This window comes from Dromaius novaehollandiae, chromosome 12, assembly GCF_036370855.1.
Source record: "Dromaius novaehollandiae isolate bDroNov1 chromosome 12, bDroNov1.hap1, whole genome shotgun sequence".
Lineage (NCBI taxonomy): Eukaryota > Metazoa > Chordata > Aves > Casuariiformes > Dromaiidae > Dromaius > Dromaius novaehollandiae.
Genome location: NC_088109.1, coordinates 12539373 through 12556575, shown reverse-complemented (window position 1 = coordinate 12556575; position 17203 = coordinate 12539373). Strand labels below are relative to the sequence as shown.

The following is a 17203-nucleotide window of genomic DNA, read 5'->3' as shown; positions in this document are numbered from 1 at the left end:
GGTAGATCACTCTAATTGGCCATAGACTAAACACCCAACATGCTTATTAGCTAAGAGCTGCTGCTGCAAGCACATTTATTCCTGATAAAATGGATGCTTCTGCTGAAGCAATCAGCACTGAGACGCCAACCAAATTCAGGGAGTCAATGCCATCAAGCTGTCATGGGACAACAGTAATCCAGATGCTTACTCTTCCCCCAAAGGAATGAAGATACCACTGAGATCTGTAGCAGCTTCTTAGAATCAGAACAGAACCACTACACGTGCGGTCACAAAGACAGAGCATAAGCCAAAAAAGGCCAGGACATTGTGAACTAAAGACCCTGAGGCCTCACGAGTTGTTTTCTGACTGGCAGATGGTGGGAGCAAACAATGCACAAGTCTTCTGTGCTGCAAAACTTAGACACGGTCATAGTTTCCATTGACCTATTAAAGTATCTTGAGCATTGCAAGTTCAGCTATGTTTATCAGTGGAAGGAGGCTAACTTGCTGCTGTCTCCAGATTCAGTTCAAGAACAAATCCAAGGGTTTGCTTAGTGGCTTTTTTTCCTTAAATGAGATTAGAGGGTTCAACTGGATTTGCTGACATTCCACTGGTAGGGAAGTATGAGGGGGGTCACAGAAGAAAAGCAATTCATTAGTGTCCTATACTATCTCTAGGAAAGAAAACAGCCTACGCTAGCTGCAAGTTATAATCCCATCTCCTGCAGCCTAGAACGGCATGCGTGGACTCCCCAGTGAACATTAAGAAATTGGAACAGGAAAGCGATGTCCTCTTAAGACAGTGTGCTAAAGGCAGCAGATCGTCCATAATCCTGTTTTCCTCACTTCCCAAGGTAATGAACAAAAAGTGCATTTGTTGGAGCGTTCACTTCCCATGCGCAAGACCTTCACCCCAGCTCATTTACCTTATTACAGTATTGATTTCTCACATCCATCTTTTCACGCGCCACATTCTCTGGTCAGCGTTCACCTCACTCCACGGCGTAAGTAAGAGCAAATTAACAGGATTCAGGAAGCCTCTCCAGCCCCTCGCCAGCGAGACCAAATCCTGCAGGACAGAGAGACCAGGAGCAACCTCGCCTCCGCACAGACCCCGCTGGTGGCCCCTCCATGGAGGAGCACGGGCCAGGCAGAGAACGCAGGGGTGAAGCTGCCTGATGGCAAGCAAGGGGCTATCATAACCAACGGGTTGGGTGGTTTGGAGAACCCATGTGCTTGCTGTAGGTCTCTCTCTCTTTTTTGTTCTCCCCCTTTTCTTCTCCCTCTCCATAAACCCCTCCAGGCTAAGGCTGGCTGCTCGTCCGCACTCGTTAGCTCCCCATGGCCAGACTGTCAGAGGTGTGGGCATTTCTCCACATCTGAAGAGCCACGTGAGACCAAACACTGTCAGCCGTGGTTCTGGTGGGAGAATTTTCTGCTCGGGCATTAGTACTATATTAATGGTGTTTAAAAGCTATTAAAGTGACCAATGCTCAATGTCTTCTGGAGATGTTAGGTTTTTAAATGAGAGCTTCAAAACACAGCCAGCTCAAATGTGGTTCATGCATTTAACGGTCTCAAATACCAGCCCGTATCACTAGGGGAATGCTTCTAAGAGAGCTTCAGATTATGCCTCCCAAAACTGGATGCTGAAGGGATTTCTTTCCCTCCTTCATGTAAAAAAGTATACAGCACAGGCCTTTTGATAATAACCGCACAATGATTTCAATGCTGCTGTTATCTCATGTCGTCAAGCTGATGGAAGACATATGCCCGAAATCAATCCAAAAACAAATTAAAAGGCATGCATTTTTTATTTTAAGTGAATAAAGGTGATTCTGGGGCAGGCAAAACTTCATTACTTAGAACTCAGAGCTTCAAGAAACGCTGTTTTCTTAACGTCAAATGGAAAAAGAGCCTTCAGCTACAAACATTTAATTCTGCAAAGCTCAGGGAAATCCCTAAGCTTATGCATTAAGTAGTTAAAGAACCTTTATGCTCATCATTCTTATTTAGGGTAGAGGATTTTAATACAAGTACTCTTTTTACATTCTGAAAATTATGGGTTTCCCTGATACTTGAGCACATTGCATATTGCCAGCCAGCACTTAAAACAGACACCTGGCAACCCCAATCACCGCTAACTTCTCCCCATATATTCTTCGGGGACAGGAAAGCCGAAGCGCTGACAGAAGTGGGCTGCAGGCTCTCATTCTGGCATGTCACCCGGCTGTGATTTATGAACTGGGCATAACACACTTGATCTCAGATGTTCGAACCATGTTACTCTCCGCCTCCCACCCCCAAAAACACACATTCTTTCCTCAGGAAGGGAAGGAAAAAAAGAACATCTTTGAGCAGGCTGAAAAAGCACAAAATTCATCGAGTTCACTCAAAATAGCATCTGCGCAGTATCAGAACGAGAGGCCACGGCGGTCTGCATTTGTCTGCTTGCTGGGGAGCTGCGATTTGATCTCTTTAGGCAGCCATCTGGTTTTTAAGGGGCTGCCACGACTGCCGGTACAACTGTCAGAGCGCGCGGGCCCTGCGCTGAGCTCTGCCGGTAGAGAGCCCCCGACCGACCTCGACAGCCTGCCCGCAGCAATTTCCACCTGCCATTCGCGAGCGGATGGAAACCGCCTGCTCGGTCCGCCCGGGCATCCCTCCTGCCTCCAGAGAGGGACGATGCGACCCGCGGGCTCGGCTCAGCCTCCACGCTGCCTCCGGTGGGACAGGCAAAGACCCTCCTCAGACTAAGGCACTGCGGAGCTCACCATGAGCCCTGCAGAAAGGGACAGACCGAGCCAAGTGACTCCAACGCTGGGGCTCAAAGAGGCTTCAGAGAGCAAGTGAACAACAAAAAATGATGCACGGACGGGTCTCTCCGTGTTTTAGAGCTCTAGGGGGGGTTTTACAAACCCATTCATTAATAGGGAGGGAAAAGCAGCAGGTTGCCCTTACGGCACTGCTTCCTTGGAGGAAAAGTAGTGGTTAAAGCCCTGGGGAAGAGGGGAGAGGAGCCAGCAGCATCCGGGAACCGCAACCTCAGTGCAGGCACGTGGGTCGCGCGTGCAGACCCTGCTGCATCACGGCCTCGTACAAAACCGCGGTGCCCGCATACCCCACAGGCAAGAGCGCGAGGCCTCGCACGTCCCACCAGCACCCAAGCAGAGCCCCTCCTTCTTGTAGGCCACCCGTCCTGATTTTGCAGATCTTGCCACATCTTCTCCCTCATCCCTTTTGTTTTTAACAAATATAATTGAAGGTTTGGAGCCAGGGCCTGCCCTCAGATTTCTGTAATACAATACCCTACCCCTACTAGTACCAGAAAAACAAAAATAATTAATGGCTATTACTTAGAAGAGATCTAATCTGAGTCTGGAACCAATGATTTAGCAAGAAGCGACCCACAGCCTGGAATTATCTAGTGCACTTAGGCCGACAGCTTAAATGTTTTTCTTTTTTTTAATTAAACCTTTCAAGAAGCTGGACAAACCAAAATACCAGCCTGTGCTAGTGTTTTTGGTGTGCCTGCAGCCTGGAAAAGAAAAAAAAAAAAAAAAAAAAGAGTCTCGCAGAGTGCTTTCACACACACAACCCCACCCTCAGCAGCGTGAGCTGGAAACGGGGACGGAGCAGCGAAGATGGGAACCGCAGGAATGTGACAGCACAGATATACATATATTCAAAACTGCATCTTGCCAGAACAAAAGGCAACGTGAGCATGAGGACCAGCTCGATCCCCGCAGCCACGCGGTGCTGCCTCCCGAGCGGCGCCAGGCCGGCAGCAGCGAGGACACAGCCTCAGCAGCTCCCTCACCAAGCGCTAAGCAGCTCCCGAGGAGGAAGGCAGGGGCGGCTCCATCTTTATAGGGAACTGACACGGGCAAACAAACAACCAGGAAAAACAAACCCATGAGCTTTCCGTCTCATTCTGAACAGCCTACACCGCCAAAATTTTCCTTCCCCTTCCCGTTGAAGCCTTCCTCCACCAGAGGGTATGTATTAGCGTTTTGCTTCCTTGCAAGCAAAGCAAACAGCCCCGACAGGTTAACGCTGCACGGTAGGGCACGAACACAGACGAGTTAAAGCAAAGCTAACTCTCCTTCCTCCCTGCAACTTAGGAAGTCTTGCGCTGGGGACAACCATTACTGCCCTGTTAGCGCTGAGGGAGCTGTGCTCAGCACAGCGCTCGACATCCCACGGCAAGCAAGCAGAGGGGGAGGCAGGGGAGCACAGAGGAGCAGATGCGGTCGCTGATGAATCACGTCCTCAGTTCCACTTCCCCTACGACAAGCCTCAAAATACTTTGTTTTTTTTTTAATCAAAGGTTTTGTCAAGTGGAAAAAAAAAATCAAGACAAGTTTTGCCTGACAAGCCCTCTTATAAAGGTCAAAACTTATTTATCCATGAGCCATGCAGGCGTGGAAAGGATGCAATGCTCCTGCCAAGCGCGACAGGACTGGTCCCAGCCACTACAATTCCCACCGCGACACGCAATCAGAGGCAATGATGGCCGTCACAGAGCTGAACATACCGTTGCTCAAAATGAAGATTTTTCTTCTAAATACACCAAGTATTTTGCAGCTCAAAATTCAAACTTGTCAAGAAAACAAGATTTAAGCTCCTCCCATTGGACCGGCTTCTTCAAACTGTTTCGAGCAGGGCAAGACAGAACTAGAGAGAGGAGGAAGCGGGACAGCTCTGCTCCCCAGCACTGCAGCCAGCAGAGGCACCCAGGCGGGTGCTCGGCATCCTTCCTGCTGGGAACATCTGAGTAATTCACAACTCTTAACAGCAATTGTAGCTTATTGTTTCTTGACCTTCCCTGATGACTATGGAGGGCTTGTTCCCTTCTTTCCTGAAGCTTTTCACGCAGCCTGAAGGCTTGTCTTCCCACGCTCCTCTCTCCTTATGAAGCCACGTGCCCCAGATCCTTCAGCCCTTCCTTGACCGGAGGATCTAGGAAACAATCCAGATGCTCAGTGTCTCTCCGGGCCCTTTCAGCTGGTCCCAGTACCCCAAACCAAACAACCTAAGTGTGTGACCATTGCTGAGCAGAGCAGAGACACCACGTCACACCCCCCACAGCACATATTCCTGCTTTTAGGGTCCAGTCCAACAGTCATCTTTCCTGCGGCATTGCATGATGCCGTTGACTCATTTCAGCACTGGACCCTCTCCAGCCTCTGCGTCCTCCCTCGGAGGGCAGCCCTTGCACCCTCCATCCCCAGGGCAGCTCTGCACCTGGTTATTCCCACATGAGCCCAGAGCTGGTCCTGACTGAACAGTATCACTCCTTTCCAGACTATTTTTCTAGTGCTTGAAAGCCATTTTAGAGTATAGAACTAGACTTCAGTGTGCTTACACCCCTTAAAAGTATCATCTGAAAATGTAGTAATTATCATCTTATCACCCCAGTTTTTTAGTTAATCAGAAAAGACTTTCACAAAATCCCACTTGGTACCAGTCCCTGGCACCTCTCCCCAGTACCATCTTCCAGTGACTTCTGCATCGCCACAGAGCAATTTCATCTAAGCGTTTGGAGGCGGGGAAGCAAGTCAGGAGCTGTTTAAACCTCAGCACAGCTTTCAGCCTCAGCCTGCTCCATCAGAAACCCTGAAGGGCAGCTGCCCTGCTTGCTAAAAACAGTGCAAGGAGAGGAATTAGCCAAATATGACATGATTGCCCATTCACTGGCATATGAGCCTTCCAGTTCAGGAGGAGGAAGAGAAATTTAGGTAGGGAGCAGTAGAGGCTGTTTCCCCAGAGGGGACTGAATGGCTTTTTTACTTCATTTGAAGAAGGGCAAAGATGTTCTCTTGATGTTAATGTTAACAGAGTGTTCGTCACAATTGTTTTGAATGGAAAAATGAGAGATCTGAACACCAAAAGGTCTCTGTTGCTGCAGCACTCAGCAAGTTAGCTGGGAGGAGAGCCAGTCTAGGGGAATGGAAACACCCAGCCTGGAAACCAGAGAGCCTGGAGTCCTCCCTCCTGCTCAGCCACCAACCTGCAGCAGGACCGGGGCCTTTCCTCACCGCCCTTCACTTGCACGGCTTTCCCCGGCCCAGGGGAGCTGCATCCAGGCACAAAGGCCTGTTGAAGGGGTGCATGCAGCACCAGGACCTAACCCAAGCAAAGGAGTCAGCACCGCTCCACGAGGCTCTGCACCAGCAGGACGTGAGCGGCCAAGCTGGTCGGAGGGAACAGGTACATCCTGGCACCGTTTCTCTCTGCTGCAGCGTAGAGACAAGACTGCTTCTCACACCCCACTAACAGGGGCACACAGGAGTGGCTCCAGCATCTAACTTAATTATTTCTACTGACTCTTGTGACACAGCTTTGTAGTCTCTATCCAGGAGGCCAGACTTGAAAACGGCTATGCCTTCGCCTTTAGAAGTTAGTTCCCACTAACCGCGGAGGGGGATAACAAAGCAATCTGCGCACGCAGGCTTAGCAGAGGATGCAACAGCAAGTGTGAATTACAGAGTATCACCTAATCCAGCTGGATCCGTTTCTTTCCCCAAACGCACTGCAGCAGCCTCCACCACATTTATTCATTGCTGAGCACCGTTCAGCATACGCAGCAAACCGCGCAGTGGGACACTTCAGAGGCAGCCCTGCTCCATCGTCCTCAGCAAGGCACCAGGCAGCAGACTGCTAGAAAGAGATAGAGATGAAAAACCCCACTGATCTGAGACAGATCTCTTAGAGCCTCTGAACCGGGGCTGATCTCCCAGCCCAACCGTAAATGCTTTCAGTCCTCACAACTCTTGCAAGGCTGCATACAAATGCGCCTCTTTAGTGAAATAAATTGAACAAACTGTTAGTGCCATGGCCAAGAAGAAAGCTTCAATTTAAGCTTTTCTCTCTGGAACTAGTGCAACGCACATGCATTTAATTTAAAATCTTTGCACACAGAGCTCTATTAGAACCTGTGGCTTGTAAAATTTGGGTACAGCATTGAGCACATAGTCTGCAAGAAAACTAGACTTCAGAGACACTGATGTCCTATCTAATGCTATAGCTGCACATTAGGGCTACTTGTACTTCTCTCCTTCTAATTCCTCTGCTGGAATTTATCCTTTTACCAGTGCCCAGACTGACAGGCATATGCCCAATACAAAACCTTGGCTGGGAATGACAAAGTTTAAATCCTTCATCAGGGAGCGAAACTGAGATGTTAATAAAAATTCTGTTTATTTTTATATACATCTCAGTTACAGAAGCAAGGGAAAAGAAAGAAGAAGCTGTTTCTGGAACAGAAACAGAGCTCTGATAACAACAACCTTAACAGATAGATTCAGCTGTTTTCCATGTTTCGGCCACTGACAGATGTAAATACCCATTTTAAACCCTGCGATTTGATTTTCCCCATGGGCATAAATACGCCCCAAACCTTGCAAAGAATGTTCTCGGGTCAGCCGGTGACCGTGATATAGCGTGTTTTTGCCAAAGTCTTTCTTAGAGTACATCTCGCACTGAGCTCACAGCACACTCCTCCAGCAAGGAGAGTCCTTCACGCTTCTCCGTTAAGTGCTTTTCCCACCACCACTAACACTAGCACATTTTTCTCCAAGGAGAAGCAATACAAAGTCCTTCTCCCTGTTCTCCGCTCTTCTTTCATTCCCTCCGTACTTCACACAGAACAACAATCCCCAAACTTTCAGTTTCCACTGGTTTCATTACAGAATCTGTCCTCCCCTGCTTTTGTCTACCCAGAGTTCACCTGATGGGATGCCGGCAATCCCGCAAGCCGGGGCGAGAGCAGGATCATTTGAAAAGCTGCACAATTACAAGCGGAGAACAGCTGTGGCTCAGCAAGCCCAGGACATTCAAACTTCACTTTCAAAGACATCCGCTGGTCCCCTCAGGCTCAGAAGGAGCAGCCAAGGAGCTGCCGGTGCCGCACTCCAGGTAAGGGCAGCATAAGACCCATCTTCTGAAACGTCAGAAGACAGCGATGGCTGAAGGCAGGAAACTGTCCATTTGTGTAGCACATCCACTGACCGGACTTCATGTCAGCACTGTTATTGTAGAGAGATGTACCTATACTGCCACGCGGTCACCAGCAGCCTGCCTTCACATGGGCTGACAGCAGCGTTGATCAGCTTAAATTTGCACCAACTAGGCTTCAGTGCTTATGAGAATTTCAACTGAGCAACAACCTTCCTGTGGGACCTGCTGCCTTCATCCTCGCTGACAGGCAGGGAGGCCACGTCTGGCAAAGACAGCCGCTTGCATGGAGTCCCATAACGAGCTGGCAGCTAATACAAACAAAATCCAGAAGTCTCAATTCTGGGCCCCATATGTTAATCACAGAAGCAGCTTGCTCAATAAATGTACACAATTGAGTCATTGCTAAAGACCTTTTCCTGCAAACAGGGTGAGAGTAAGGCTTTCCATGTCTGCTATCCACCAGGGGCAGCACCCTGCTAACCATTTTGAAGAGAGGCTCCTGGACCAAAAATGGCAATCCCTCCATTTGTAATGACAGTTGATTAACTTCCAGATGTAAACAAAGGGAAAGAGTTTAAACCGCCTTCTCCTGATGTAATGCATACAAAAAAATCATGCAGCGAGCAGCCCAAGCAATCAAAGCTGCAGAACAGCAGCCTATGATCACACATGTAACACATGAGCTGCTCAAGGCAAGACCAGCACCAGAAAGCAGCGTGCAAAATGCCCAAGCACGCTAAGATACTGCAATCCAGCAGGGAAGCTGGGAGCCAGACTGTGCCCGCATGCTCCAGGCCTCTCCACAGGCCTGGAAGAAAGCAGCACGTTCCTTCCTTCCAGTCTGCCCCATCACACACCTTGCTCTTCCTCCAGCCTTAGTAGAGCCCCAGCCACACTATTTAAAAGCAGACGTGGGCGCCGAGATGCTTCTTTACTGCTTGCTGACTTCTGAGCAACAGAACATTCATGTTGTCTGACCCCAAAACAGGCTTAAACATATAGTTTTGACCCCAAAACTAACCCATTGGGACCATCCAGGAGTCCATCAGTGCGCCACCTCCGCATCCCCCAAGCACAGCCATTAAGCAACTGCAGGAATAACAAGCACAGCCCACCAGCGTAGCTCATACATGGCAGCCCAAGTCACAAAGGCAAATTTTATCTGATACCAAAAAGCTTAATTCTTTTTAAGCAAAGTACCCTAAGTGAGAAGAACAAATTTTCATAGTCAAATGAAAGAAGAGGCTAAAGATCATTCACATTTTTCTACTTTAATCATTCTGAACTGTGAAACATTGCAGAACTTCTGGCTTAAATTTCAAGTCTTTAGCTACAGTAATTAGAAATGGTTATAATCCCCCTGACTGCATAATTTGGTTTCAAGAATAAAACCTCATCTCAAAGCATTAGCAGTTCTGGTATGATAGCATCTCTGCTACTGTGACAGCCTGAAGAAAAATGCTTCATTCTTTCAGCTTCTTACACGTGTCAAGAAATGCAGCCTCAGCTGCAAAGCTCTACCAGCTGCTTATTCTCCAAAATAAAACTTTATTTTTAGCCTGAGTGCTTATTCAGGATCTGTGCGAGTATTCTGATTAAGCTCTCATGCCCATTAAAAGCTCTCTCAAATCTGAAACAGATGACAGCAATGATTCAAGCCCCAGACCAGTGCAGGAGATGGGCCATACAACAGACTGCGCTTACGTCTTCTTCTATTCAGGGCAATGGGACTACAGGAGACAGTCTGCCGATGTCAGGAGCGCTCTGCTCACAAGCGGATTTCATGCAGATCAAGGAGAAAAGGCTCTACCGTGTAGAGCTTTTACAGCAAAGCACAGTTGCTAAAGCTCACTGTCCAGCAATCAGGGACGTGCTTCCTAAGAAATATTAAAAACAGTATCAGAAGATCTGATCATTTGACACTGTACAACCAACTCTGCTCCACAACCATGGCCACCTCCACCTTAGCGGGAGCAGTGTGCCAACGCACCGGAGCTAAGCACAGCTCACGCCTCCGGACGCGGCCTGCGGAGCTCGCCCTGCCTCCCCGCCGGCCCGGCGCTCCCACCGCTCGCCTGGCGCCAGCTTCAGCGCTTGCTGGATCCTCACTGAGCCAACGCGTTTGCTATCCTGGCAAAATAAATACATAAATAAATAACCAGACAAGAAGTGATGAGTTTTCTGGCAAGTCAGCGAACTGAATTAATTCAGAGACGGGCTGACAAGCAGTCGTGGCAGCAGGGAGGGCAGCGCTGGGCTGCTTGCCTGGGAAGAGGAGTGGGATCATGCTCCGGGAGCAGCTCCGAGCTATCAGACCCCCTCAGCTGGACTGTCAGCCAGCCCTCTGGGCTTTCCCTCCTTCACAAATCCCTCTTCTCCTTGCATTTAGGGAAGTGAAACACAATTTCTGTGCCTACTAGACCAGAATTACCTGTATCATCCCTCTGCACATTTGCTTATGCTGCAAGGGAATTTTAAGAAACTGTTGCTAGGCTGCATGAAGCAGTCTCTTATTTTTATCACAAGCCTGTTTATTCTTGCAGAAAAAGAGACGATAAATAGCAGTCCCAGGCATTATTAAAATGTTCTCGCTATACTCTTGGCTGCATCCACTTTCCAGACAGATGGTCCACAGTTTCTCGGCCATCAGTAGAAACATCTTCCCACCTAGACAACTCCCTTCTCGCTCTTCCAGAGGTAGAACATGAAGGCATAAAAGATCAGAGACGATCCCACCTGAATAGAGAATCTAGATCAATATTTCAAACAAATTTTTGATTATTTCAGATAAATTTCAAGATTTCAAGTAATTTTGAAAATGCTATTAATAGTAGTTTCAAAGCTATTTCCTAACTGCTTAATACAACTCAGCAGCTGATTCACCACATAAGGATAAAGGTCAGCATGTTAAATCATTCCCATTTTACCAAGAACCATCCCTTTTCAACTTACCACTTATTTTTGCACCACTGGCATTTATCAGTAGAGCCCAGTATTTATGGTGGCTGTTCTCTCCTCAAGGCATAACATCGATATTTTTATTGATGCACACAATACAGCCTGGTCAGTGCACCCAAGAGGCAAGGCAAAACTACCTGTGACATCTAGTAAGGACAACAGCTAAGATGACTGCTGCTCCCACACATGGGTCCCACAGCCAGGAGCAAACCACCACCACCACCAGAACGACCCAGCTGGCCCCTACCCAGCACGAGGGTCTGCCGGGAGCAGAGCAAATGAGTTTTCCTGGCAGGCCACACATCGCCTATGGGGTCTGGCATCCCCAAGAGCTCAACAGCTAGCTTTGTACTCTGTACAGGAGCACAACGGACTTAGCTGTCTCTTCAGGCCCTGCTGCTCACCATATTACCAGCGTATCGCCAGCCTCCACTGCCCTCTCTGCTGGTAGGCAGGCAACATTCCTCACGCCGCGGCAGGGGCCCAAAGCTGGAATAACTCCAGACTCCCCTTAAATATTACATGTCCCACCATAACAATAGTAACACATGGGCTACTTAACCCAATGAAAGGAGCCTTGTTATTTGCTAGACTCAGCATTCACACCTTCCTGGCGATGAGGAAGCCTCCCGCTCCTAAGGAAGCTCTCTAAACTGAACTTACCACTTCCCACAAAACTTTGAAAGCCCTGTCCTTTGCAAAAAGTGGCTTTCTGACCCCAGAAGTTGACAGTTTCACTGTATCAGTATTTGCCTGGCCTTAGCTATTAGCATTTGCCTCTACTCTGTCAATAGCTTGAGGCAATTACCATGTGTGCCGTCACCGGCCAACTCAGTGCTGGGCACACATCTTCACTTGTCCCTGCAGCGGCACCTGCCAGTCTCGGGGCCTGTTAAAGCTCTGCTCCATAACATGGCTCGCGTCGGAGCATGCCAGCATCACCACTCCCGACCACCGCCACGGGCACGCGGAGCTGGCCTTGGCCTCGGCCTCACGCAGAGCCGGCATGCTGGCAAGCAACGCTCTCCCCTTCCGAGCCACGAGCTGCCCCAGGCAGAAGCGGGGCCACAGGCAGCCTGGTCCTTCCCTCTCACCGCTCAGTGGCTTCAATTCTCATCCCCAGAACGGCACTCAGCTTGAAATGACTCTTAATAACCCAGAAAGGTGCCAAAGGGGAACTATGGAAGACTAAAATCAGCAGGAATATCAGCTGAAGTTGGGCGTTTCTAATTGACCTGAATTAACTTCAAACCATCTGCATCTCCTGATGCCCTAGCTTGGCCCCAATTTGTTTCTTAGAGGCATTAGATGTTCCTAAGAAAAGTCTGTTTTTCTTCCTACAACTAACCCTCTTTTAACAGTAACAATGTGAGTCACAAGGATTTCAGTACAAAATTCTGCCACGTTTGTGATGAAGACATTGGCCAAGAAATAAGCTTAAAATAATAAGTGGGAACTACATTTTTGCTAGAGAAGCCAGGGCATGAGTTTCCCACATTCATGAAAGCTGAGCAAATAAAGTGAAAAAATGAGAGAAGCTCTGAAGAAAATTAATGCTCCTAATAGCGGAAGGCACCAGCAAAACGTAGCCCAACGGTCTCCCTTGAGCATCGTTTCAGCGGCCTGCTGTGACGAGCTTTCAGGCTGCTCCTGTGGGCAGAAGAGATTTGCTGCGGCTGTTGTGCAACCTACAACCTTTACCTGAAACCTGGCTACACCGTGAAGGCAGCTGAAGGCTTACCTTTACAATGGTGACTCCTCTTGGCCGCTCTCCCTCCCTGCGAAGCACACCAACACTAATCATCAGCTACTTCGGGCAACTTTAATTGCCTCCCAAACCGCCATCTGTAATTAGTATCCGCACCCTTATTAAACCGAGACTGGGTGACAAATTATTTGCACTCTCATCCTGGACCCTCGGCAAACAGTCGCAAGTAAGCACTCAGCCAGAGGATGCTTTCTCCCACGCCAGGCCTGCTTTCCATGGATGGAAACAAATTCTGACTTCAGATCAGCTCTTCAGAGCTAGCAGGATGCAACAGTGGGAAGAAAGTCACATACACTGAGAATTACTATAACTTCAGAGCAGCAATTTAGATCCTGCTGTCTCATGCATCATCAGGCAAATTCTAGCTCCAAAAAACTTTCCCATAGAAAAAAAAAGAAAAAAAAGACAGGAGACAGGAGACAGGAAAGACTGTTATTTCCTGCTACCAGGTGTAAGGGCATTTGAGAAAGTCACATCTGACCTAGAGGAGAACACACACAAAGTCACCAGCAACACTGTTAGTGAATTACTAATACGCTGCCAGCACTCACCCTGAAGGTATGCAGAAGATTGCTAGCTGCCTCTGAGTGCTTTAACACTATAGCAAAATATAACATCAGAAAGGAATGCAAATTCAGCAGGAAAATGCTTTTCTGTCAGATTTTGAAACCATTATGAATGAGGTGGAGAGGTACAGGCAGACTGCACCAGGAGGCAGCTGCTGCAACGGAGAAGACTCCTGCACCCACGGCAGCGAGAGAAGACGTCAACACACACAGGCCAATGAAGCGAGGGACTGCAGAGAGGCAACTCTTGAGCAGCAGCCTGGAGCAATGCCACCACGGGGGTTTAAAAGCTCGTGTTTTAATCAGGCCTTTGCTCTGTACTTAAATAGCTCTTGTAAATAGCTTAAGGGCTTATTTATGCACAAGATGTCTCCCTCCTGTCAGCCCACTCCGCCAAGCTGCCGGAGAGGTCCTAGTCCAGCAGAAAGGCCCAGCGTCCAAAAAGCACAGCCGGCAGAGACGGGCCGCTACCTGGGAAGGGCGCAGGTGTGCTCGGGGCAGCACTGCTCTCGCAAGGCCCTGAAGGGATCTGCAAAGGACACACTCACGGTCACATACAGACTGAATTACTGCCTGATCGGAAGCCCAGCAGCCCCTGAAGGGGGATAATCAGTGCACCAAAACGAAGGGGTTTGTTGCCATTTTCAACCAGACTCAACGCACTTGTACCATTCATGTGCTTTGGTGTGCAGCTACCTGTTCACTGATGTAAAGCGCAGTCTGCAGGCAGCTACCACACCCATCCCCTGAGGGCCTGAAGTATTAGAAAAGCATGAGTTAGCCTTGTATCAAACATGCATTTTAACTGCAGGAGCCATGATTTCCCTCCAAGGCCTCCACGGGACAGACCCCTGCGCTGCACGAGCAGCTTCCCGTCCTGCGACACCGGCGCAGGGCTCGCGCACGCCGAACCTGCCCTCCTTGCCCTGACTCCTGCGGGGGCTGCAGGAGCCGGCTCTGACTCTCTGTAATTACCGGTATCACTGCCGTGGCTGCGGGTACTGTCACCGCAGTCGCTGGGGCTTCTCCCGGTGTCCGGGACGGATCAGGTCTATCAGCGTCACAGTCCGCGGGTGGAAGGAGCGCAACAAACACCTCCCTCGGCGCGCTCTCATGGCAGTGGTGGTACTGCACGACCTGAAACCCCCTGCGACCGAGCAAACTAGCACCGAGATGCCTCCACAACTGTGGATAAAGCCTACACTTGACCAACCTGGGCTGCTGATCGCCAGACTGCAGGGCTGGCTAGTCACTCATGAGTAGCTGTTGGAGGGGATCATCCTTTCCACGTCCCAGAGCACGGCCTGTAAATGTTTTCTGTCCTCCTCTCACATTTCTGCAGGAGCGAAGACAACCCTCTCATCCCTGGGCTCCTGACCTACAAGCCAGCACCCAAGCGACGCTCACCCACCCCATCTCCTCCGGCCGAAGCGGCTGAGCTTTCCGCTTCGCCCCCGACCCGCAGCGTTGGTGCTCCCCGGCCTGATCCGTAGGCATCACATCAACAGCACGACGGTCTCCCCGGGGCACCGGCCCTTCGGTCTCCCCTGAGGCTCCCGACTCTCGCCCTGCAGGGACGCGACGTCCCAGGGGGTCCTTCTGCGCCGAAGCCCCACCGCCGCGGGGAATCGCACCCACTTTCTGCAGCCAGCGGTAACCCACGCGGCGACGGAGGGGCCGCTGAGCGCAGGGCAGCGCGGCCGGTCCCCCGGGGCAGGCCAGGCCGCCCCCCACCGCAAACGGGCCCTTCCCTGCCGCGCCGGGCGACGCCGCCTCCGGGCCCGCGACCCCAAGCCCGCACGGGCGACGCGCAGCACGGCCGCCCCCCGGCTGGGGGCAGCCCCCCCGCGGGCCCGGCCACCCCGCCGCCCCGCCCCGCGCCCACCTGCAGGCGCTGCAGGTAGGAGGCCGGCGCGTAGCCCGTCTCGCCGGAGCCGGCGCGGGTGACGAGCCACCAGTGCTGGTTGCTGCGCTCCAGCAGCAGGAAGGTCTCGCCGGCGGCGAACGGCAGCGAGTTGGGCTCGGCCGAGCGGAAGCTGTACAGCGCCCGGTACATGGCGGCGGCGCCGGCACCGCCGACCCGGCACGGCCCCGGCCCCGGCCCCGGCCCCGCCGCACCGCCGACACTGCCCGGCCCGGCCCCGCCGCCGCCGCCCCCCCGCCCCCCGCGGCCACGCGGCCCCGCCCCCCCCGCGGCCACACCGCCCTCTGCCGGCGCGGCGGGGCCACTGCGAGCGCGCCGCTCCGCGGGGACTGCGCGCGCACCGCGCCTTGCGCGCACGCACTGCACACACGCTGCGCGCACACACACACGCGCTGCATGCACACGCACACTGGGTGCACTCACACTGCACACACGCTGCGCGCACACACACACGCGCTGCATGCACACGCACACTGGGTGCACTCACACTGCACACACGCTGCGCGCACACACACACGCGCTGCATGCACACGCACACTGGGTGCACTCACACTGCACACACGCTGCACACACACACACACGCGCTGCATGCACACGCACACTGGGTGCACTCACACTGCACACACGCTGCACACACACACACACGCGCTGCATGCACACGCACACTGGGTGCACTCACACTGCACACAGGCTGCGCGCACACACACACACACACACGCGCTGCATGCACACGCACACTGGGTGCACTCACACTGCACACAGGCTGCGCGCACACACACACACACGCGCTGCATGCACACGCACACTGGGTGCACTCACACTGCACACACGCTGCGCGCACACTATGCGCATAGGCACTGTGCACACACCCCACCGGCACGCTACCCACGCTGCACCACGTCCACCGCTCACCACGCTACACACCACAGGCACACGCCCTGCGCACCGCACATACCGCACCACACACATTATGCACATCTCTCACACACACACACACACACACACCCGCTCGCAGCTCAACACCTCCCATACCGCCGCCCAAGCCCCCATGCTCAGCAGCCCCTGAGCCCCAAGGCAGCACCGTCACGCCGCGGCCTCCGCCAGCCCCTCGCAGCTGCAGCCATGTGCACTGGGGCTGTGGGGGGTGCAGGGTGTGTGGGGGCACAGGGGGTGCAGGGACATGGGGACAAGCATCGCCTGCCATGCCGAAGGGGCACCGGCCCCCCTGGAGCCCACGGCAGCAGCCCCACAGGGCCGGGTGTCCACTGGGAGGGAGCGCGCAGGGCTCTGAGGAGCCAGGCTGCCAGCGCGGCAGCTCCCCTCGCCGGTGTGCAGCAGTGCGTCACCCCTCGCCGGTGTGCGGCAGTGCAGCAGCTCCCCTTGCAGGTGTGCGGCAGTGTGGCAGCTCCATCAGTCCCTCCCATGCAGGGACATGCTGTGAGCAGCAGCTCTGCGTGAACAACAGCACTGCACAGCCAGTGGCACAGTGTGACCATCAGCCCTGCGTGCCACCAGCACCGCACACCAAGCAGCACTGCACAGCCAGCAGCACTGCATGACCAGCAGCACTGCACAGCCAGCAGCACTGCACAACCAGCAGCACTGCACGACCGGCAGCACTGTGCAACCGGCCACGGTGAAGCGCCCAGGCAGCCGAAGCCGCGCAGGGCGAGTGGCGCGGGGCTGTGCAGGGCGCAGCGGTGCAGGGCCGAGCGGCGCGGGCTGCCGGGCACTGCCGGGCGCGCACTCGGCAGAGGGCACTCCTGGCCTGCACATCCACACGGGCAGATCCCGGCCGCAGCTCGCCGTGCAAACCCTTGCGCCCACGGCGGGCCCCGCTCTGCCCCTGCTGCAGCCAGGCCAGCGGGACATGGGCCCGGCGGGGCTGGCCGTGCCGCGCCGGGGCTCCCCGGGAGAGACACCCGGCACATGACGCGCCTGGAGCAGCTGCCGCTCTGCGGGGAGGCAGCGTGCCGCACGCCGGGTCGGTGGGCACGGCGCCCCTCGCCCAGAATGCGGCATGGGCAGCGCCCATCATCTTCA

The 17203-nt window shown here is 52.6% G+C and overlaps 1 protein-coding gene across 2 annotated transcripts in view; it reads right to left on the bottom strand.

Annotated features, from left to right (window-relative positions):
- NCKIPSD (NCK interacting protein with SH3 domain) overlaps positions 1–15411 on the bottom strand; it is a 58290-nt gene extending 42879 nt beyond the window's left edge. For both annotated transcript variants that reach the window (XM_026096261.2, XM_064518965.1), the window contains exon 1: positions 15122–15411. In XM_026096261.2, the coding sequence (XP_025952046.2) occupies positions 15122–15292 (171 nt within the window). In that variant the 5' untranslated portion in view covers positions 15293–15411. The remainder of the gene's footprint in view (positions 1–15121) is intronic.
- Between the last annotated feature and the right edge of the window lie 1792 nt (positions 15412–17203).